The sequence below is a fragment of the Prionailurus viverrinus genome, chromosome E1, assembly GCF_022837055.1.
Source record: "Prionailurus viverrinus isolate Anna chromosome E1, UM_Priviv_1.0, whole genome shotgun sequence".
Lineage (NCBI taxonomy): Eukaryota > Metazoa > Chordata > Mammalia > Carnivora > Felidae > Prionailurus > Prionailurus viverrinus.
Window position 1 is genome coordinate 26,901,973 of NC_062574.1, and position 23,417 is coordinate 26,925,389.

At 35.3% G+C, this 23,417-nt stretch overlaps 2 protein-coding genes across 3 annotated transcripts in view; one reads left to right on the top strand and one right to left on the bottom strand.

Moving 5' to 3' along the window:
- Positions 1–23,417, bottom strand: part of VMP1 (vacuole membrane protein 1) — a 127,935-nt gene that overhangs the window by 69,015 nt on the left and 35,503 nt on the right. For both annotated transcript variants that reach the window (XM_047832385.1, XM_047832384.1), the window contains exon 6: positions 440–607. In XM_047832385.1, coding sequence (XP_047688341.1) covers positions 440–607 — 168 coding nt within the window. The remainder of the gene's footprint in view (positions 1–439; positions 608–23,417) is intronic.
- PTRH2 (peptidyl-tRNA hydrolase 2) overlaps positions 8,239–23,417 on the top strand; it is a 57,259-nt gene continuing 42,080 nt past the window's right edge. Inside the window, exon 1 of the mRNA XM_047832389.1 lies at positions 8,239–8,371. The gene's annotated coding sequence lies outside the window, so the exon portion shown is untranslated. The remainder of the gene's footprint in view (positions 8,372–23,417) is intronic.

Genomic DNA, 23,417 nt, shown 5'->3' on the forward strand with positions numbered 1-23,417 from the left:
TTCATGAATGGGGAAGCTCTAAAGGGTTTCTCTTACTTGGAAGCAGATAACTGGTGACTTCATGAATTAATTGTTTATTGACTTGCTATGTGGATATACATTTGGATTAAATTTTCTTTTTTTTTTTTTTTTTTTAAATTTTTTTTTTTTTTTTCAATGTTTATTTATTTTTGGGACAGAGAGAGACAGAGCATGAATGGGGGAGGGGCAGAGAGAGAGGGAGACACAGAATCGGAAACAGGCTCCAGGCTCCGAGCCATCAGCCCAGAGCCCGACGCGGGGCTCGAACTCACGGACCGCGAGATCGTGACCTGGCTGAAGTCGGACGCTTAACCGACTGCGCCACCCAGGCGCCCCTGGATTAAATTTTCAATGAGGTACAACAAAGTATCAAAATAGTGAGGTTAATTTTAGACAAATATGAAAATGGACATCTTACCCACATGCAGGCCTCAATCCTAACTTTTGAGATGATGCTCCACAAAGAAATGGTTCCTTCAATGCTCTCTTCATCTGGACAAATAATTTGATCAGGATAAGGTGGTTCAGGGAAATTAACTGAATTGCATTCATAAGCAGCTAATGTAACTGAAGCTATATGTGGACCCTATGAAACAAATATGAGAAACCTCTGATGAGAAATATTAATGAAAAAGGAATTACCAATCAATATACATGCCATTTTAACAGTACCTTAATTACTATACACAAATAGAAAAATCTTAGCTTCTAGAGAATAAGAATCTAACTACATATTTCAAGTTGCAGTTGGTAATTTGAAAAACTAATCCTTAATCTCTTCCTAGCTTGTTTTTTTAATTCAGATTTATTGAAGTATAATTTACATATAATAGTATATAGGTATATAGTTCATTGAGTTTTGACAAATATATTGAACTGTATAAGCACAACCAATCAAGATATAGAACACTTCCATCACTACAAAAAGTTCCCTGGTGTCTTTTTATAGTCAATCTCCTTCTCCAACACCATATGATTTCTGGCTTTATTTGATTTTATTCATCTATATTCTCATTTGTAAGAATGTTATACCCCTTGATAAAAAATTCCTGTGCCCTAATTCCTTTAGGCATGATTCGAGAATACCACTTTTCTGTCCTTACTTAAAAACAGTTGGTGAAGTAACTACCTCACTTATCTTTCCCAAAGATAAGAGGTCCTAAAACAAAATAAAACTGTGGAACAAATATCAGTAAGTTTTTCTTTTAAAGCAGTATTTTCTATGGAAGATTTTGTGTTGCTTTGTACCTTTATTTTAAAATATTAAAAATTAGGGGCACCTGGGTGGCTCAGTCGGTTGAGCATCCAACTTCGGCTAAGGTCATGATCTTGCAGTTTGTAAGTCTGAGCCCCACATTGGGCTCACTGCTGTCCACCTGTCAGTGCAGAGCCTGCTTCAGATCCTCTGTCCCCCTTTCTCTGCCCCTCCCCTGCGTGTGCTCTCCCAAAAAATAAATATAAAAAACAATAAACTAAAATATTACAAATTAATAATAATCACATAGGTTAAAATGGATTAATATTAGATGTGTGATAAAGGCTTAATAAACACAATGGTTCCCAAGTGCACATGCATGCCAAGGTGAGGGGTCTGTACAAGAACCAACTAGGGAGTTTGTTAAATATACAAATTCCTGGGTTCCCTAACATAGATTTATTCAATAGGTGGGGATGGGAACCTGTATGTTTTAAATGAGTTTCTTTAGAATTTCAAATAAGTTAGGTTCTCTAATAGGCTAGGTTTAGGAACCATTGGGATAACAGTAAATTAAGGGTCAGGAATGAAACTTTTTTTTTTTTTTTAACGTTTATTTTGAGAGAGACAGAGACAGAGACAGAGACAGAGAGACAGAGAATCCCAAGCAGGCTCTGTGTTAGCAGAGTGGGGCTTGAACCCACAAACCATGAGATCATGACCTGAGCCAAAACCAAGAGCCAGATGCTTAACCGACTGAGCCACTCAGGCGCCCCAGGAATTAAACAACCTTAGACAAAGTCACTTAACTTTTTTTCTGGGCCTCAGTTTACTCTTCTGCAAAGCAAAAAAATTAAGACTCATAGTTTTATTCAGCTCCAAAATAAAAAACTTCAAATATAATTAAATATGTGAATTAAAATCTAACAATAATTTCCAAAGTTCTCATGAGGTATCAGAGCTAAACACTGGACATCCTTAACACGTTTAACACACAAGCTGTAAATATTTACTTTAAAGCATACTGTAGACCTAGTGCCTATAAGCATAACTTCTAGAGCTACATGCTCTGGTTCAGGTTCTGGACTCTGTAACTTACCTTCTGAGTCTTGCTCTCCTAATCTATAAAATGGAAATAATCAAATACCTTCAGAACCTACATTCTGGGGATACCATAAAATTTAAATCAGTCAACTTATATAAAGTACCCAGCTTAGAATAAACCCTCAAAATGTACTAGCCATTAGTTATTACAAAGAAAAATACTGTATTTGTAGAATAAAATTTTGTAGAATATCAAATAAAAATATAGTAAAAATTTTTGTTATACAATATTATGTTTTAGATAATATAATATTAAATTGTATGCATTAATATATTAAAATATATATATAATTTTATCCTCTCTAGCTCTATACACATACACACATACAGTAAGTGGTCTCGGTATACAAGAGGTTTTTTTTTTTTTTTTAATTTCTTTTCTTAAAGTTTACTTGTTTTGAGAGTGAGAAAGAGAGAAAGAGAGAGTGTCAGGTGGGGGGGGGGGGGGGGAGGAGCAGAGGGAGAAGGAGAAAGAGACTCCTAAGCAGGCTCCATGTTTAGTGCAGGGCCCAACGTGGGGCTTGATCTTACCACCACAAGATCACGACCTGAGCCTATATCAAAAGTCCGACGCTTAACCGATTGAGCCACCCAGAGGCCCTGAGAGCCTTTTTAAATCATAAGGTAAAAGAATTAGTGGTTCAAAGACAAAAGTGCACAAGATGCAACAATGAAAATAAAACATTAAGGAACTATTGCTATTAAGATAAAAGGTGATTTAAAACAAAACTTTTTGTTGTAAGTTAATACAAAAAATATATTCATAAATCTAAGCTACATTTCTCCCTATATGCAACTGGCATTATGTGTTCAAAGACAATCTAAAAAATGTAGTACTGCATGTAGCACTGAATCAATTATTAGTTTTTTTCTGGACCAAAAAAATCTATGTGAATTTTTAGCCTCTTCATCTTTCTCTTGAGTTTTAATTCACAGAAATTAATAAAGAGTAATATTTACATTAAAAGAATAATTACGTAAATGCTTTTGAGTAGTCACATTTTCCTTCAAAGTTATTAACCATGAAATCCACAATTGCTTCCTTGAATACTATATGCATAAAAGATTTCACAGTTGAGAGGAAAAAGAATTATTTTGTGATTCTTAAAAAAAAAAGTTTAAAGTTTGTGGAATTCAGAATAATTGAATAATTAGTGAAAAATTTCTTACTCTACACATATAGCTAAGTATCAGATGTAATTAAAAAAACAAACAAAAAACGTAACTTCAACCTATAATGTATGAAACGCAAAAGAAAAATGTGATACCAGTAAGTAAAATAGAAGAAATTCAAGAGTTTGCCCATGATACCCCACAAACTGTCCCTATAATATACAGTACAGTCTACTTCTCAACCCTAGAAACAAACTCTAAGTGAACAAAATTAAACTGCCCTGGATACTAAATAATAATATTTCTGGGATGTACAGGAAAGAAAAACCTACATTTCTATTCTAGAAATATAAAATATGTACCTCAACAGATCAAACACATTATCCAACAAGATAAAAGACTTATTCATAGTTTCAATTTTAAGTAATTCTAAAAAGGGAAAATTTCAGCAATCTGATGAGAATTTTTTCCCTAAAGAAAGGACGGTTCATTCACACAACTAAACTGATATATACTTTCCATAACCACACTAATAAGTCATGATTACTCAGCCTTTGAGGCAGATGTGGTTCCCAGCAAAACGGACACAAATAACTCAGCTTCTTGTCCTTTGTTCATTCTCAAGAGCCCGTTTAGTCCGTACCTTGACATTTTAGTTTAAACTACGTTAATTATAGGAAACTTCACAAATTCTTTTCAACATTATAGGCTGATGGTTCCTATATATAATTGAGTTGAATGAAATAAATATTAGTTTACATGAAAAATCCAAACACCAAGACTAAAAAATTATTTTGATTAAAATATTTTTAAAGGTTACACATATTCAAATTAACTTTTATTTTCTACAACCTACAAGTCCTACTGCACTGTATCATATATTAAATGTCTTAACTATGCTAAATGAAAAACCAAGGGATAAAGACAAACAGCTACAGTGTAAGCAGAAAACACTATCTGGACAGAACCACCATGAAACATATAAAACCCAACAATGTATTGAGCAGGAGGTTACAGCTGTCCTGAGAGCATTTAGATATTGATATGTATGGATTAGAGATCCTGGCCTTTGGTTGGGGGTTTTCTGTCTCAGATCATGAAGTGGTACTGACTTTTACATCTACAGTAAACTAAAAGACCGGACAAAACACATGGAACAATTCTTTTCAGGCATTGTACCATAGGCAGTCTATGATTTCTGACTGCTGATAGAAGGAATACAAATGAGGAAACCCTATGATGGCTCTGGCTTTTCATTTGTAGACACATTCCATGTCTATAGCAAAATCCAAAGAGAAAGAGCCCAAGCAAAGCATGGTGGTCTTGGGGTGCCTGGCTGGCTCAGTCTGAAGAGCGTGTAACTCAGGGTTGTGAATTTGAGCCCCACGTTGGGTGTAGAAATTACTAAAAATAATAAATTTTTTAAAAAACAGCATGGTGGTCTTGCTGAATTGAGAAGTAAATCTGAGTTCAGGGAGCCTGAGTAGTTGAAATCTGTGGGACAGAATGATAATAAAGAGAAAGAACTCTAGAAACATGCACAGGGTCCTCTTGAGACTTTGATATACAAAGCTGCATTGCAGGCTAGGGTGAGATTCCATTAGGCTAGGCAAAGAACAAGTGGTGGGAAAACAACTTACAACAGTTGTAAGATAAACAATTCCTAGGGTTCACAAGGACTAGGAAACACCTGCAGTTCAACCAGCTAGAGTGCAGAGACTCGGCATTCAGGGAAGACCCTAAAAGGAGCCTAGAGTAACAGTTACTCCAGATAGGCCATAACATGTTTTCTTTTAAAAAAGCCTTAAACAGATCAAGTTGATGACAGGTAACTTGACTGCCAACCAAAACAGAAAACTGATGCTCTGCAAAGACAACAAATCCATACAATCAACAATTTTAATACTACATGTACAGCATCTAATAAGAAACAACTAGATCTGTGAAGAACGAAAATATGACCCAGAAGAAACATTAGTCAACAGAAACAGAAATGTCAGAGATAATGGAAATATGAGACAAGAACCTAAAAACAGTAAATATAAGTAAGTTCAAGGATTTAAACAGCAGTTGGCAAACTTCAAATTACAGACCAAATTTGGCCCACGCTAGTTTTATAAAGAAAGTTTCAAAGAATATAGCCATGTCCATTCACTTACATATCGTGTCTGGCTAATTCTGTGCTATAAGAGCAAAACTGAATAGCGCTGAAAGACTCTACAGTTCCACAAAATCTAAAATATTTATTATGTGGTCCTTTGCAAAAAAAGTTTGCTGATACCTGGAAAACATAGGGGTGGCTCAGCTAGTTAAGGTTGGTTTTGGCTCAGGTCATAATCCCACAGTTTTGTGGGTTGGAGCCCCATGTAGGGCTCTGCACTGACAGTGCAAAGCCTGCTTGAGATTCTCTCTCTCCCTCTGCCCCTCCCCCACATACACTGTCTCTGTCTCCCTCAAAATAATAAACTTAAAAAAAAAAAAGGAAAACACAAACATGAAAGAAATGGAAAGTATAAAAAATGGAACTTCTAGAGCTGAAGACAATATCTGAATGGAAAAATTCATTGGCTAGATTATCAACAGATTAGACAGACACCACAGAAGAAAATATTAGAGAACTTGAAGTCAGGGCAATAGAAAGTATCCAAACTAAAGGATACAGAGGGTAAAGACTATGAAAGAAATAAACCACAGTGACCTGTGGAATAATACCAACTAGTCTAGTATACATGTAATTGGAATCCCAGAAAGAGAGGAGAAGGTGTGTGTTGGTGGGAAGGAGTATGTGCAGAAAAATACTTGGAAGAAATAGTAGCCAAGTATTTAAGGTTTGATGAAAAATACCAATCCATCAACTCACAGATCTAAGAAATTCAAGAAACCTCAGGACAAATACAAAGAAAACACTTAAATCACTGAAAATCAGCACAATCACAATCTAATCAAATTGCTATTAACTCAATAATGATGAGAAAAATCTCAAAAGCAACTGGAGGGGTAAAGATAAATTATCTACGGGGAAATATAGATAATACTTCTCATCAGAATAATGCAATCCAAAGACAATGGAGTTACTTCTCTGAAGAGCTGAAAGAAAAAAAAAATCTAGAATCCAGGGAAAATATATTTCCAAAATAAAAATAACATAAAAATATTTTCAGATAAACAAAAGCCAAAAAAATCTGTTGCACCAGATCTGGACTATAACAAATGTTAAAGGAAGTTCTTAGATAGAAGAAAAGTGATACCAGATGAAATCTTAATGTATACAAAGTAATAAAGAGTACTACAAATATAAAAGATCTTTCCTCCTCATTAAAAATCTTTTCAAAAATAACTAGTTGTCTGAAGTAAAAACTATAACACATGTAGAAGTAAAATATATGACAACAACAGCATACATTATGGGAGGGAGAAAAATGGAATATACTATTGCAGAGCAGTTAAATAATATATATGTATTTTTAAAATGCTCCATCCAAAAAAAGATAGGAAAAGAATACAAAATAGGTGGGGCAAAATAAAAAATAGGTGGGACAAACAGCTTGAGGGTACACTTAAATCCAACCACACTGATAACTACATTAATTATAAATTGACCAAACATACAAATGAAAAGACAGAGAGTGTCAGACTGGATTAAAGACATGCCATCTATAAGAATCCCATTTTATTTTTCTTTGAAGTTTATTTTTATTTATTTTTGAGACAGCATGCATGAGCAGGGGAAGAGCAGAGCGGGAGGGAGAGAGAGACTCCCAGGCAGGTACTGTGCTGTCAGTGCAGAGCCTGATGCAAGGCTTGATCCCATAAACTGTGAGATCATGACCTGAGCCAAAATCAAGAGTTAGACACTTATCCAACTGAGCCACCCAGGTGCTCCAAGAAGCCCATTTTATTTTTTTACAAAAATTAAAAAAATTTTTTTTGGTGGGGGGGGCGCCTGGGTGGCTCAGTCGGTTAAGCGGCCAACTTCAGCTCAGGTCATGATCTCGCAATCCATGAGTTCGAGCCCCATGTCGGGCTCTGTGCTGACAGCTCAGAGCCTGGAGCCTGTTTCAGATTCTGCGTCTCCCTCTCTCTGACCCTCCCCCGTTCATACTCTGTCTCTTTCGGTCTCAAAAATAAATAAACGTTTAAAAAAAAATTTAAAAAAAAATTTTTTTAACGTTCATTTATTTTTGACAGAAAGAGAGCGTGCGAGCAGGGGAGGGACAGAGAGAGAGGGAGACACAGAATCCGAAGCAGGCTCCAGGCTCTGAGCTGTCAACAGAGCCCGATGCGGGGTTCAAACCCATGAACTGTGAGATCATGACCTCAGCCGAAGTCAGACGCTTAACCAACTGAGCCACCCAGGTACCCCCTAGGAAGTCCATTTTAAACATCAAGACCCAAAAGTAAAAATAAAGGGATAAAAACATATAACCCATTTTGAAATAATCATAAAAAATATGGAGTGGCTATATTAATATCAGATAAAGTAGGATTGACTATAGGGAGTATTACTAGAGATGAATAAGGACATTTCAAAATGATAAAAGCACTAATTCTAGAAAAGACACATCAATGCTAAATATGTAGGCACTTAACTACAGTGTAAAATACATAAAGCAAAAACTGACAGAACTGAAAGGACAAATAAATATCCACAATTACAGCTGAAAATTTCAATACCCTTCTCTTATGAGTTGACAGAACAATTAAATTGACAACCAGTATGGATACAGAAGACCTGAACAATATGGAACACTCCACCCAACAACAGCCAAATCCATATTCTTTTCAAGAACACATGGAACATTCATCAATATAGACCATATGATCTGGTATAAAACAAGTCTCAGTGTATTTAAAAGCACGTGCCATGATCAACACAAGGAGCACTACTCAAGGAAAAGTGGCAAATGAAGGTCCTGAAGGTTAATTTCTCCAGTTAAGGTCAGTATCTTTTAACCTATGTGGTCGTAATCAAAGGAAGGCCAAACAGTTATATCTAGCCCAGACTGTTATTCCCCAGCACAGGAAGCTCTATAAATTCCCTAGAGATCAAGTCACAAGTAACATTCACTAACTGTACGCATAACCCCTGAGAGTTCCTAATTACTGCCAATGGAAGTTCCCGTTAATGATAAAGAAGTTAAATTTTATGACTGTGATGAAAAGTTATACTCTCATTAAAGTGGCAGGTTTTAGGTCTTTTTCTTTTCTTTCTTTCTTTTGGATAATCTAGTGTAGTTATTCTAGGTGAAGCTGTGGCAATAAGATAGTTCAGCTATTTGTAACATATCAGACATCTGGTTTTACTTCAGTTCAAAGCCTCATATATCTGGTCTCATGAGATGTATTACATTATATTTTCCAAAGTTTTGATCATGGAATAATTTTGCCTTGCCCAGGATGAACGATGTAGTGTTTAGCCAAGGACTAGTATGTCTGAGTGAGAGCAAAATTATAGTTAATTTGGGGGTAAAATTTCTTATGAGAGGAGATATGCGTATTTGTGGAAGAAGTGTTTTAACTTTTAAAATATTTTTTAAGATAAATTTTAGAAGTTACATTTCTACAATTTAAATTCTTTCATGAGCAGTATAAAAGGGGAATTTTTAGTGATTGGTTGAAAAAATTTAACAGAGACAATTCTATGAGATCAATTTGTACTCTAACTTCAGGAATTAATATACCAAAAGTTCTAAGACAAATTTAGAATTTAAAAAAATTGTCTTAAACAGATAAAATTATCATACCTGAAATTATACAACAGGAAAAAACCCATAAAATGGTAGTGAAGATAATAATGTACCTATATAAGCTCTGAGAAAGAAGACTTGGTACCACAAACACAAAGTAGGATCTTTGTAAGGAAGGAGTGGGATATTCGTACATTAATCTCTGAAAAAAATTATATTAGTAAAATGACAAACTTATATATGCATTGCTGCTTCATTACAAAAAAAAAAAGTTTTGGGGCACCTGGGTGGTTCAGTCGGTTGAGCATCTGACTTCAGCTCAGGTCATGATCTCAAGGTTTGAGAGTTGAGCCTCGCATCGGGCTCTGTGCTGACAGCTCAGAGCCTGAAGCCTGCTTCGGATTCTGTGTCTCCCCTCTTCCTCTGCCCCTCCCTGACTCATGCTCTGTCTCTCTCAAAAATACACATTAAAAAAAAAAAAAACAAAAAAACTCTGTTTAAAGTTTTCTGCTTTGGAACTTTACTGTTGGATTTATTTAGGGGCCAGTTTTTGCAAATACATTTTCTTAAAAACAAAAACCTAAAATGGTCATAAATGGTAAGTCTATTTAGCCAAACCTCTTTATCAACCCAGATGAAGAATATGATATCACATTAATTGATAGCATATAAGTATGTGTATATATGAGTTTTTACAAGGAAGATAAGCAGACAGACAGACATTCATCCACCTTAGGCAGCTCCCTTAGAACTGATAAAACATTCCTAATGAATAGAATTGTTTGCACAACATCTGTAATGTCAATTCATAGCCTAATCCATCATCCGTACACAGAAGTCAAGTGAGATCCCAAAGGCAAAATTTCCAATTAGTTTTGTCTGGAAAGTTTAGGGCAAAGGTAATAAAATCAAGAATCCTGTGCTGATTCACTGGGAAAGCATTTGTTTGCCACACTCCTTCACTAAGGAACAAAAGGAGTCAGTGGTTAGGTTGGAATGTGATTCATTAGAAATATCTGGGTGATAAATAAATGAAAGGAGATGACAAATGGTTGTCTGTACAACTTGCAAAACCCTTGTTTTCTTTAAGTCTGACTTTTAAGGGACTTTAAAATGCTTTTGCAAACAGGAATTCTACTTCTCAAATTCTATTAATCATTGCTTTTCTCATCATAGTCAGAAAACAATTTACCTAAGTTTATGGTTTACAGCAAATCATTCTAGAAGGCTAAAGCATAAAACTATTGATTGCAAATAGGCACTGAGAAGTTTAACTAGTGTTCATATTATTGTTGTGAGAAAGGTCCCAAGTTTACAAAATAAGCCTCTGGTCACACTACATAAAATGCAGTATATATAATGTCAAAAAGCAGTAATTTGAGCATTAATGTGCATTTGTTTTCTGAATCTGTTAGTAACTTATTAGATATAATCGGACTTCCATCTCACATTTATTTGATGAAAATCCTAATAATAATAATTGTAACAATGCCTGCATGACCTAAGTAACAGGGCAAGAATGTAAGAGATTCTTTTATTTTTTATTTTTTTCATGTTTATTTATTTTGAGAGAGAAGAGAGAATGAGCAGGGGAGGGGCAGAGAGACAGTGAAAGAGAGAATCCCAAGCAGGCTCTGCACAGCGCAAAGCTGGACATGGAGCTCAATCTCATGAACTGTAAGATCATGACTTGAGCGGAAATCAAGAGCAAGACACTTAACCTACTGAGCCACCCAGGCATCCCTTTATGAGATTCTATAGTAAAAGTGTTATGGTAAGTATAAAACTGCTAACCAAAACAAAAATGTATAATAAATTCTATAGTGCATGCTCCCAAGTTATAAGGACATTCAATAGAAGTCATTTTTATTATATTGAATTAATCCATGTTTCCTTTTTTAAAGATTTTATTTATTTTATTTTTATTTAAAAAAAAATTTTTTTTAAGTTTATTTATTTTTGAGACAGAGAGAGACAGAGCATGAACGGGGGAGGGTCAGAGAGAGAGGGAGACACAGAATCGGAAGCAGGCTCCAGGCTCTGAGCATCAGCCCAGAGCCTGACGCGGGGCTCGAACTCACGGACCGTGAGATCGTGACCCGAGCCGAAGTCGGACGCTCAACCGACTGAGACACCCAGGCGCCCCTAAAAAAATTTTTTTAATGTTTATTCATTTTTGAAAGACAGAGCACAACTAGGGGTGGGGAGGAGAGAAAGGGGGGACACAGAATCTGAAGCAGGCTCCAGGCTCCGAGCTGCCAGCACCAGAGCCTGACGGGGGGCTCAAACCCATGAACAGCGAGATCATGATCTGAGCCGAAGTCGGACACTCAACCGAATGAGCCACCCAGGCGCCCCTAAAGATTTTATTTTTAAGTAATCTCTATACCCAACCTGGGGCCTGAATCACCACCCTGAGATCAACAGTCTCATGCTCCACTGACTGAGCCAGCCAGGCGCCCCTAGACATGTTTTACTTATCTTCTCTAAACCTAAGCAACTTGTGATCATAAAGTTGATTTAAGTGTTCAGGAGAAGAGAACCACATATTTATAGAGAACTTTAAAAAAGGCTATTATAAATTATTTAAAATATATACCCAATAGGACAGATTTCAGCTAACCTGAATCTCCTTATCTTTCATTAAAGCACACATTAATAAACAGTGATTTAAGGGCAGGAAGTTATCCAGTCTATGCATACCCCTTTTGTTTTGTGAAAACCTGGCCCTATGTCCTGGAGACCTTAGTTTCTTCTTTTGATGCGGTGATACTCACAAGAGTTAATGCATGAGTCACTCTTTGGGGAAAGGCAGGGAGAAGAGCTGATCATGCCTTCATCAAAAAAAGCGCAAACAGACCTTTTCTAAGAAGGGCCTGTTTGGTCTTCCCGCCAGAGTCCTGAATCACTGCATACTTATAGCCAGAGTCATTATACCTATACAGAGCATTATCCAGTTACACCAGAATCCTACTTTTGCCAATGCCTTCCCTCATTTTTGCCTTATACAGGGATAGACAGGTGAGCAATGAGGCATTTATCAGAGTCAAGCAGGGAAAAAAGAGGTTGGCTAACAATTTTGTAAAAGAATTCTCCTACCTCATAGCATTAAGCCATTACTACAATATTTCTCTTACTGAACCTACTTCACTATTTCATTTCAATCCATACCCGTGCAGTTTTCCAAGTAACATTTACTTTAGGCATTAAAGAGCCAATAGTCAAAAAGTATAAGAAATGTCTACACCTAAGGAAAACACAGCTTTTTAGTAGCATACTATAAAGTACTATATACATACTATAAAGCACTTGTTCATTAAAGGAAAAGGCGGGGTTACAGAAGGGTTCTATAAACATTCAACAGCAATCAAGATGTCATATTTTTAAATATACAATCATTACCACATACTTTTGTAATGAAATAATCCTAAACTTTAAAGCAGAAACAGGCCTCTGAATTTTACACAAAGGCAAATATCTCACAACTAACTTTCTTTATTTTATAACAGAGAGAAATTTTTTTTTCTATTACAATGGTCCTATTAAACAAATGACTCATTAATACTATTCAGATGATAATGCCTTGATGTTATAGCTTTTAATAAAACCTAATATATTCCACAACGTAATCGAACTGTTCCAAAGCTTTTCTATATCCCAACTGCATCTAGACAGGGCAACTCTAACACTTTCAACACGTGACTATCCCTCCCATCCAGGAATTCAATGGTTAAAATGTACATGCCAAAGGGAAAAGTTATCTGTATCGTATATTCAGCCTTCTATTTATAGCTCAATATTTGGGTGCCTTTTACCATTATTGTTGATAGTTCTTGTTCTCATTAGACTCCTTTTTCTAAGAGTGGGTTTTTTTTGAAAGGAATCTAGGGCTTCTTAAGGCTTTGTCCAGGAAACTGCTCCACCTAGTGTCAGAACTGTTCACATATTTGAGACTTGTAAATTCCTGTCTAAGGACTCATTCTCTTTGTTATTATTAAGAAAAATAAACTTTATAAATCATAAATGGCACATACAGTATACAAATGGCTCTTTAATCATCTGCTTGCCTTGTAACTTGGTGAATAATAATATATGTGTATTAAGGAGCATGCCTGAGATATATTTCTCATCAAGTACCAAAGTTCCTGTTTTTGTTAGCCCGGTTGTTTACAGAATTATGAATCATATTTTTCTAGTAATGGGAAGTAATTCTAAGGTGGCTACTGAAATAACCCATCACTTCTCCCAACTGTTTTTAACACTCTAAACTTAATCCATAAATTACTTACATCTCATAATGAATGCAATGTTGTAAAAACCAGTATTTAATAGCTGCACACATTAACAATTACTACATGAAATTAGAATTAAATCTTACTGTCATCAGGCAACTCATTTGGAGGCAATTCCCCCACTTCCCTTTTCATGCAAAATTCATTCTTTTTCCCTCGATGGTTTTCTAGACCACTCAAGCACTCACACAACTATATTCTCTTATAAAACCATCACGTTAAGTCTAATATTATGACTGGAAGAGAGAAATGATATTTTTGGCAAATGGATGAGTCAAATGCATGTCTTATAAAAATCCTTAGAAGATGGCTAGCTCACTAAGGCTCCCAAACTCAATATGCTTCTTCTAATGAACTACTGTCACCTTGTGAGTTAGAGCAAGGCAAACTACAGCTTGAAGATCAACGTGTTTCTGTGAATAAAGTTCACGTTCCTTTACATATTGTCCTTTGATCCTTTCTCATTGTAATGACAGATCTGAGGAGTTGCAAGAGAAACTGCATGGCCTAAGATATTTACTATATGGCTCTTTACAGAAAAAGTGCTGACCAATGAGATGTCTGGCCCTGATCAGACCATTTAAGGTGGAAATAAGAGGTTATTAACATCAGCAACATTCCCTTCATTAAGTTGTTTTTACTCTGGGCATAATTTCCACTAATAAATAAGCATTCCTGGATCATTCATGTTCTAAATCTTCTGAAAGGAAATCTGCTACATGCTTAAGACTAAAAGAGATTTGTTAATGGATTTCTGGAAATTAATATCCAAGAGAAGAGTGCTTAGAAGGCGCAATGAGAAAAATCTGCCAGCCACAGAAGCCTTTTTACATCTGATCTACTTATTAAAAAACATGAGTAAAGTAAATGAATGAAATCAGTAACCTGCGCTACTTTCCAGGCAAAATTTGCTCATGAAATAGACATCACACAAAGGAACAAAAAAATGCCTAAGAAATAAAATAGGCAGAGAGCAGTTTACAAGTGCTATTTAATTTCTATTTTGTTATTTAGTTAGGATTCTTTTCTTATATAAAATAATAACATATCTTACTATAGATATACCAGAGACCATAAGCATGCTCATAAACACTAAGTAAAAAAAACAAAAATCACATTTTAAATCATTATGCCTGGTGTTTATCTAAATTCAATGCAAAGAGCATATTACAATGTTATTTATAAAGCAGAGAGTAGATGTAGTTTTATTTGCTGGGGAAATAAAACAGAGGCTGTAGTGGTGTTCAATATAAAACTATTATGCAAAATAAGAAAAAGCTATAGACAGATTAGGTCATTTTTCATCAATAGTCATACCCTTCCTACTGTCTCTGCTTTAGATCAGGTAATTACTACCTCTCACCTGGACAATTGCCTTCTAACTAGACCCCTTATTTTCAGTTGCTTCCCCACCAAATCTATCCTCCACAATGCTTTCAGAGTTATGTTCCTAAACCACATGTTAAAACTTGTTTGGAAAACTCTTTGTGACACATAAAACATAAACTCCCTACTGACATTTAAAGCTTTCCACAATTTGGCACCAATGTATTTTCACACATGGGTCTTCTTTCCATTTCCAAGATTTCCTACTTTCGTATCTGACTGCCTATCCCTCAATAAACCCATCTTCGTGAACTTTTCCTATTCTTTCTCCAAGAGAATTCCTCCCCATTTTAGGAGGTCTTATAACAATTTATGAATATCACTATGAGAGTATTTATATTTGCCATAATGTCCTGCAAGATATGTATTTATGTAATATATATCTTCTGTTCTATATAATGAATTCCTTTTTTTTTTTTGTAATTCACATAGTATTTCAGAGTGTTTTTTTGCACTAATTAAATGTTCAAACTTTTTGAAGTGAACTAAAATGAATTACTACAGTGATGACTTTATGAAAAAATTCAGTTTTTTGAGAATATATAAGACAACCCGTTTGTTCTCAGTCTTAGTTCAAAATAGCCTCACAAAAATGAATGTTATCTAAATGAACACTTTCTGATTTTAGGAAGTAGTTAGATGCCAATTTAAAATAACTATAGCAGGGGTGCCTGGCTCAGTTGGAAGAGCATGCAACATCTTGATCTTGGGGTCATGAGTTCAACCCCCATGTAGGGTGTAGAGAGTACTTAGATAAATAAAACTTTAAAATGACTATAAAATTTCAAAACAAAACAGTATATGTACTAAAACAGAACATTTAAATACAGCATTATACAGAAAAGTCCATTATACATACATCTTAATGAGTTATTACAGCACAAGTACCCTCTACCTAGGTCAAGAAATAGAAACATAACAACAGAGGGACCTACCCTACTGGTTGTTAAGGTTGATTACAAAGCTAGTGTAATGAAACTTTTTTCAATTGGTCTGTCAATTTCTACAAACTTTGACTGATATTGCACTGATTCTGTGGATAAAACTGGGAGAACTCACAGCCTTGCAATACTGTATCTTCTAATCCATGAACATGATATTCCTTTTTATCTAGATTTTTCTGCTTCCAATAATATTTTACAATTTATGTAGAAGTGAACCATAGCTTTTATAAGAGTTATTCCTAGATTTTTGCTTTTTTAAATAAAATGCTATTATAAATAGTACCTTCTAAAAATTTCACTGTTTTTTACAGTATGTAAAAATACAATTGTTATATATATATTGACCTGGCATCCAACAATTATACTATACTCCCCTATTAATTCTCCAAGTTTGTGGAAGTTATGTCCTTCTCTCGGTAGTTCTGCCAAGTTTTGCTTTTTATTTGTTTTTATTTTTATTTTCCAGAGTAAGCTCTACGTCCAATGTGGAGCTTGAACTCATGACAGAGATTTACAGTCACGTGCTCCACAGACTGAGCCAGCCAGGTGCCCCAAGGTTTGCTTTTTTTTTTTTAATGTTTATTTATTTTTGAGAGAGAGAGAATGCATGCAAGCAGGCAAGGGGCACAGAGAGAAGGAGACAGAAGATCTGAAGCAGGCTTTGCGCTGACAGCAGCAAGCCCGATGTGGGGCTCAAACTCATGAACCATGAAATCATGACCTGAGCTGAAGTCAGACACTAAGCCACCTAAGCGCCCCCCAAATTTTGCTTTTTATATGTTGAGTGTATAAGATAAATACAAATATAACTGTTATAACTTCCTGGTGAATTAATCTTTTATTATTAAGAACTGATGCATTCTATTAACACTTTCTGCCTCATACTCTACTTTGACTTCAATATAGGTACATGAGCTCACTGACATTTCGCTCATCTTTTTCCATCCTTTTACCATTAATCTTTGTGTATTCATATTTTATGTATGTAGTTTGCATACAGCAAATAGCTAAATATTTTTTTACATTTATCTGGACAATAGAAAGTGATATTTATTCCACTTACATTTATATAATTATTGATATATTTGGGATTTAAATCTACCACTGAATGCTTACTAATCATCCTATTTATGTTCGTTTTGTCCTTCCTTGCCTTCTTTTGGTTTGGCTTTTAAAAAATTACTCAATTTTTACCTGCCCTTATTAGCTTGATTTTTATATATCTTTCTAGTGCTTACCCTAAAGATTATAAAATAAATCCTTGTTTATTAAAGTGCTATATAAATGAATATCTTGCCTTTAACAGAATACAAAGGCCTTAGAATAATTATTCTTCAATAATTTCAATTATTCCACATCTGATTTGTACATGATGTATTTTAATTCTCTCTATATTTTAATCTCTTAAGACTATCATTGGGGCACCTGGGTGGCTCAGTCGGTTGAGCATCTGACTTCAGCTCAGGTCATGATCTCACAGCTTGTGAATTCGAGCCCCGCGTCAGGCTCTGTGCTGACAGCTCAGAGCCTGGAGCCTGCTTCTGCTTCTGTGTCTCCCTCTCTCCCTGCCCCTAACCCGCTCACGTTCTGTCTCTGTCTCTCTCAAAAATAAATAAACATTAAAAAAAAAAAAAAGACATTATCATTACTGCGACATCATGACCTGAGCTGAAGTCAGACGCTTAGCCGACTGAGCCACCCAGGCACCCTGATGTCAATCTTAATTTCAACTTACCCATATATTTACCCTTCTTATTTTTCATTTGTTCCTGAATCTCTGGGCTTCAATCAAGAAACACTTTCCTTCAATTCAAAGAATATCTTTTACTATTTCCTTTAGAGAATGTTTGCTGATGACAAACTTTCTGTTTTTTGGTTTTTTTTAGTATCTTTATTTTATACTGTTCACAGGATACTTTGAGTATAGAATCCTCTGTTGGTAGCTATTTTCTTTTAGCCCTTTATTTAAAGATACCATTCCACTGTCAGCTGTTAACTTCTCAACAAAATCCATGACAGCAAGAAATCAGTCTTACTGGAGTTCTTTTGAAGACATCATGGTTTTTTTCTCCATTTCTTTTTGTTCTGGACATTTTTCTCTTGCCTATTTTGCAATTTATTAGTCCTCTCTTAGGTATATCTACTGAAAGTCCATTAATTGAGTTCTTAATTTCAGTTACTATGTTTTTTCAATTCTAGAATTTCCACTTGCCTCTCTTTTATAGACTCTAATTCTCTGCCAAAATATTCAAACTTGTTTATTACCTTGAACACACTGCTTTAAATTTTTTTTTATGTTTATTCATTTCTGAAAGACAGAGACCGAGCACAAGCAGGGGTGGGGCGGAGAGAGAGGGGGACACAGAATCTGAAGCGGGCTCCAGGCTCTGAGTTGTCAGCACAGAGCCTGACGTGGGGCTCAAACTCATGAACCGTGAGATCATGACCTGAGCCAAAGTCCGAGGCTCAACTGACTGAGCCACCCAGGCACCCCCACATTGCTTTAGATTAATACATGTATAATAACTTCATTAAATGGATCCCCTGTGGATCTGTTTCTATTATTTCTTTGTATTGACCAAATTAACTTGTCTCCTCAGATACCTGATTACTTTTGACTGAGTGCTAGACTTATATATGAAAAAAATATGGAATTAATGTGAAGCCTAGAATGATTTTATTTTCCTCTAGACTTAAGATTTAAGCCTGAGCTTCAGTCTCTGTAAGGGCTAATTTATATCTAATTCATCCTTACCTTTATTTTTATTTTATTTTTTTTATTTATAAATTTTTTTTTCAACGTTTTTATTTTATTTTTGGGACAGAGAGAGACAGAGCATGAACGGGGGAGGGGCAGAGAGAGAGGGAGACACAGAATCCGAAAACAGGCTCCAGGCTCCGAGCCATCAGCCCAGAGCCTGACGCGGGGCTCGAACTCACGGACCGCGAGATCGTGACCTGGCTGAAGTTGGACGCTTAACCGACTGTGCCACCCAGGCGTCCCCATCCTTACCTTTAAAGTGTGGCTCCTTAGGGTTCCAATCCAAAGCCTGCAAGTTTATCAAAGCATATCATTTGCCAGTATCACCTGTCTAGGTTTCCTCTTTAACATTACGGTTGCCCTTATAATTCTTTGCTCTTTTTTTTTCTCTCTCTATGATACCTTTAGGCAGACTTTTTTTTTCTTTTATTTAGAGACAGAAATCACACACACACAGGCATTGTGAGAGAGGGAGAGCAAGGGCTGTCAGCACAAAGCCCAACATGGCACTCAATCCCAGGAACCATGAGATCATGATCTAAGCTGAAATTAAGAGTCAGATGCTCAACCCATTGAGTCACCCAGGCACAGGAGTTTTTAAATTTTATCAACCTGTTAAAGATGCTTTCATGAGAGTATTGATCTAAATTGCCTAATCTATCATCACTGGAAATGAAACAATTATCAGTGGTTTTTATGCTATAACATACTGCTGTATTAAAATAAATTGTGGGAGCACTTGCAGCAATGTGGATGGAACTCGAGTGTATTATGCTAAACGAAGTAAGTTAGTCAAAGAAAGACAAATATCATATGATTTCACTCTTATGTAGAATTTGATAAATACAAAACAGATGAACATAGAAGGGAAGGAAAAATAAAATAAAAGCAGAGAGGGAGGAAAACCATAGGAGACTCTTAAATACAGAGAACAAACTGAGGGCTGCTGGAGGGATTTTGGGTGGGGGAATGGGCTAAATGGGTAATGGGCATCAAGGAGATCACTTGTTGGGATGAGCACTGGGTGTTATATGTAAGTGATGAATCACTGGGTTCTACTCCTGAAACCAATACTACACTATATGTTAAGTAATTTGAATTTAAATGAATAAATAAAAAATACAAAAATAAATAAAAAATAAAAATAAATAATAAACAAAGGGTGTGAGAGTCCTATGCAAAGAAAATTTTAAGACTTAAAAAAATGTACAGCACCTGTGAGACATTTTATTAAATTCTTGGAAGAATTTAAAAAATCAATCGTGGGAAATGTTGCTTATAATTTCTTAAGAGTAACAGCTAAAGTGTGTAAAATGAAATGACTGCCTTTTAAATAAAATCATAGTAAGAATAATGATAATAGTAGTAACTATCAACTGAGAACCTTATATATACTAGCCAGTGAGCTGAAAAGTGTACATGTGTTATTTCATGTACATGTGTTACTTCATCATTTCAATAACGTGTTATTTCAATCCTCAAAACAGCCTTATGCAACAGGCATCATTCCCATTTTCAGCTGAATAAAATAAGGTTTAAAAGTTAAGAAACTTGCCAAATATCAGCATTCAAACTGAGCTGTTTGACTCTGCATATGCCCTATTACCTCTCATGATAGGAATGAAAGATTTCAGTCCCATAACAAAATCACCTTCAATTACTTGCATATTCTTGAATAATAAAGAAAATAATGGAATTATGGCATTATATCTGAAACTGGGCATGCCACAGTAGTATGTCCTGCCTGCAAATATTTATATCACAATAGAAGGAAAAGCTAATAACTGTTAAACTAATTAATGAATATGGAAAACTATTAAGAAAACTTATTTTCATTCACATGAATTATAGTTATAAATAATAGAATATGCCTCTACAATCTAAGTAGAGCTATTTAAAGGTTTCATATTTATCTAGAACACAACTTGCAAATATAGTGGTTACATTGGTTGTATTAGCAATGCCACCTAGTGGCAGCCAAAGAATAGACAGACGTAGGAAAAAGTTGTAGAAGAGTGGTTCTTAAGTTGCTATGCATTAGTCTTTGGAGAATCTTAGAAGTCCTTTTTGCCAGAAAGATGCATATTTTGTAGACACATAACAACATGTATAGTGTTTCAGGAAATTAATAGACAGACCTCTTGAAGCCCATTTGTTGACTATTACAATTAATGGAACAAACCAACTAACTCAGAGGCACAACTAACCTCCCTTGACCCTTGAGAAAAAAATCCATTCACTTTCCCTTCCCTTACTCTCTGGTTAGTAATCATTATTCCTACATAAATAGCATCTAACTTCTCCTTTGTGGCTAGATACATGTTCTCTGAAAACTACTGGATTTCCACTGTTTTCAAATCAGTTTACAAAATTTGATGGTAGCCCAAACTAGTCATTTTTCCCTATTGATTTTCATTAAATTTAATGTGGATCAAACAACTATTTTTACTTCTGATGTTGGAAGTAATGAGGACTTTCAGGGCATCCGAATTAAGTTATAACTTTTCAAATATATCTAAAATATAAATAAATTGTTTACTGACAAACTTATAAATCAAGACTGTTTCTCCATTTTATTATTTTTTTAAACTTTAAGTAGGCTCCATGCTCAACGTGGGGCTCAAATTCATGATTCTGAGATCAAGAGTCGCATGCTCTACCAACTGAGCAAGCCAGACACCCCAAAACAATTTTTCAATTTTAAGGGCAGGCAGACAGGTATCTAATATTCTAGGAAATATAGTAACCCTTTGAGATGATCATTTAGTTGTACAATGAATTATAATGAACTAAGTGAAACTTCCAAAAGAGGTAATTTCCGTATTGAGAAGAATCTAATTGGGAAATTTTGTCTATTTAGGAAAAATTTTTCTAGTTCATTTTTAAGCCATGACTTCCAGTAAAGAGTACTGTAATGAAGAATGAATTAAATCTTTTCCTTTTGTTAAATTTGGTTTCTTTTTCATCTATTTTACTACAAATTATTATCAAAAGATAGTTAAATTTCTGACTGCATTACTCTCCTAACATGGTCACTTGTTTTCTTGCCTGAGGAGTTACATGTTGTATATGGAAAATGTGCCAGTTTCATTGGTACAAAAATGACATTAGAATGTTAATATCACATCCCTAAGTGAGAATAAAGGCTCCTAAATGAAGGGAGGTATAATTAGGACTTTCCAAACACAATTACATTTCACAGATACAAAGCAAAAGGAGTGGCCATCTATAAGGATAAACTCTGTTGACCATCTGTCACCAAGAAAATGTTAAGTTTTTAAAATAGGGACACCCAGGTGGCTTAGTCAGTTGAGTATCCAACACTTGATTTCAGTTCAGGTCATGATCCTGTGGTTCATGGGTTTGGGCACCCATAGGGCTCCACACTGACAACTGCCTGGGATTATGTCTCCTCCCTCTCTCTCTCTGCCCCTTCCCTGCTCTCTCATTCTCTCTCTCAAAATAAATAAAAATAAAAATAAACTTTAAACAGGCTTGGGATTCTCTCTCTACCTTCCCCCTCTACCCTCCCCCACTCACTCTGTCTCTCAAAATTAACTTCAAAAAAAAATATATATATATATAACAAATTATTTAGAATAGCTTCTTAAATATCACAGATCAAATTTTTATTTTTTATTTTATTATTATTTACTGTTTATTTATTTTCGAAACAGAGCGTGAGCAGGGGAGGGGCAGAGAGACAGGGAGACACAGAATCCAAAGCAGGCTCCGGGCTCTGAGCTATCAGCACAGAGTCGAACGCAGGGCTCAAACTCATGAACTGTGAGATCACGACCTGAGCCGAAGTTGGATGCTCAACCTACTGAGCCATCCAGACATACCACAGATCAAATTTTAAACCTTTATTTGATTCTGCTTTGCTTCTGGTTTCCTGGCTATTTTTCTCTGTTCTAGAATGCCAAAGTTTACAAGTGGACAGTCTTATTGATGAATTTTTTTCTTCCACATCTGCTACCCTATTGGTTATTGACTATCAGGTGAAAAAAGACATATATAAACCCAACTACACAACATTTTGGAAAAGCCAAAACTTATAGAGACAATAAAAGGATCAGTGTTTACTAAGGTTTCACTGGTAGAGGGGAGGTGGAAGGCAAGATAAATAGGTAGAACAGAGGCAATTTTTAGGGCAGTAAAACTATTCCATATGATACTATAATGGGGGGTACAAAACATTATGTATTTGTCAAAATCCACAGAACTGTAAAACAAAGTGAACTCTAATACTAATAATAGGTTTTAGTTTATAATGTATCGATACTGGCTCCTCAATTGTAACAAGGGTACCACCCCAAAGTAGGATGTTAATAATAGGGAAACTATCGTTATGTTATACATCTGAAACTAAAATATTTTATATCAATTATACCTCAATAGAAAACAACAACAACAAAAAACAGGAGAACCTGTGTGTGTGTATAAAATGGTACGTGGAAACTTTTTTTTTTCCTCAATTTTTCTGCAACCCCAAAACTGGTCCAAAAATAAAGCCAGAAAGAAGGGAAAGAAAGGAAAAGGAAAAGGAAAAGAAAAAGGAAGAGGAAGAAGAAAAGAAGGGAAAGAAAGAAAGAATTCTTAGTCCTTTACAAATTTCCCTTCTTTCTGTCCAACCACTTGCACCAGCAACCCACCTGGATCAGGTGAAAATCTCATGTACCTTGCAAGATAATTATAACATCCTTTCAAATTTCTCTTTTCAGATACTTATAATATGTACTCAATAAACAACTGAATATAAAACTGTTTTCTATTCAGTTAGTGGTATCAAGTCAAGTAAAAAACCAACAATTATCTTTGGCTCCTTTCCCCATAATTAAACCATAACATCTTTGTGATTATACTAGTAAAATTTCTCTAAGATTTGTCCCGTTCCATCCCAATGCTGTTGCC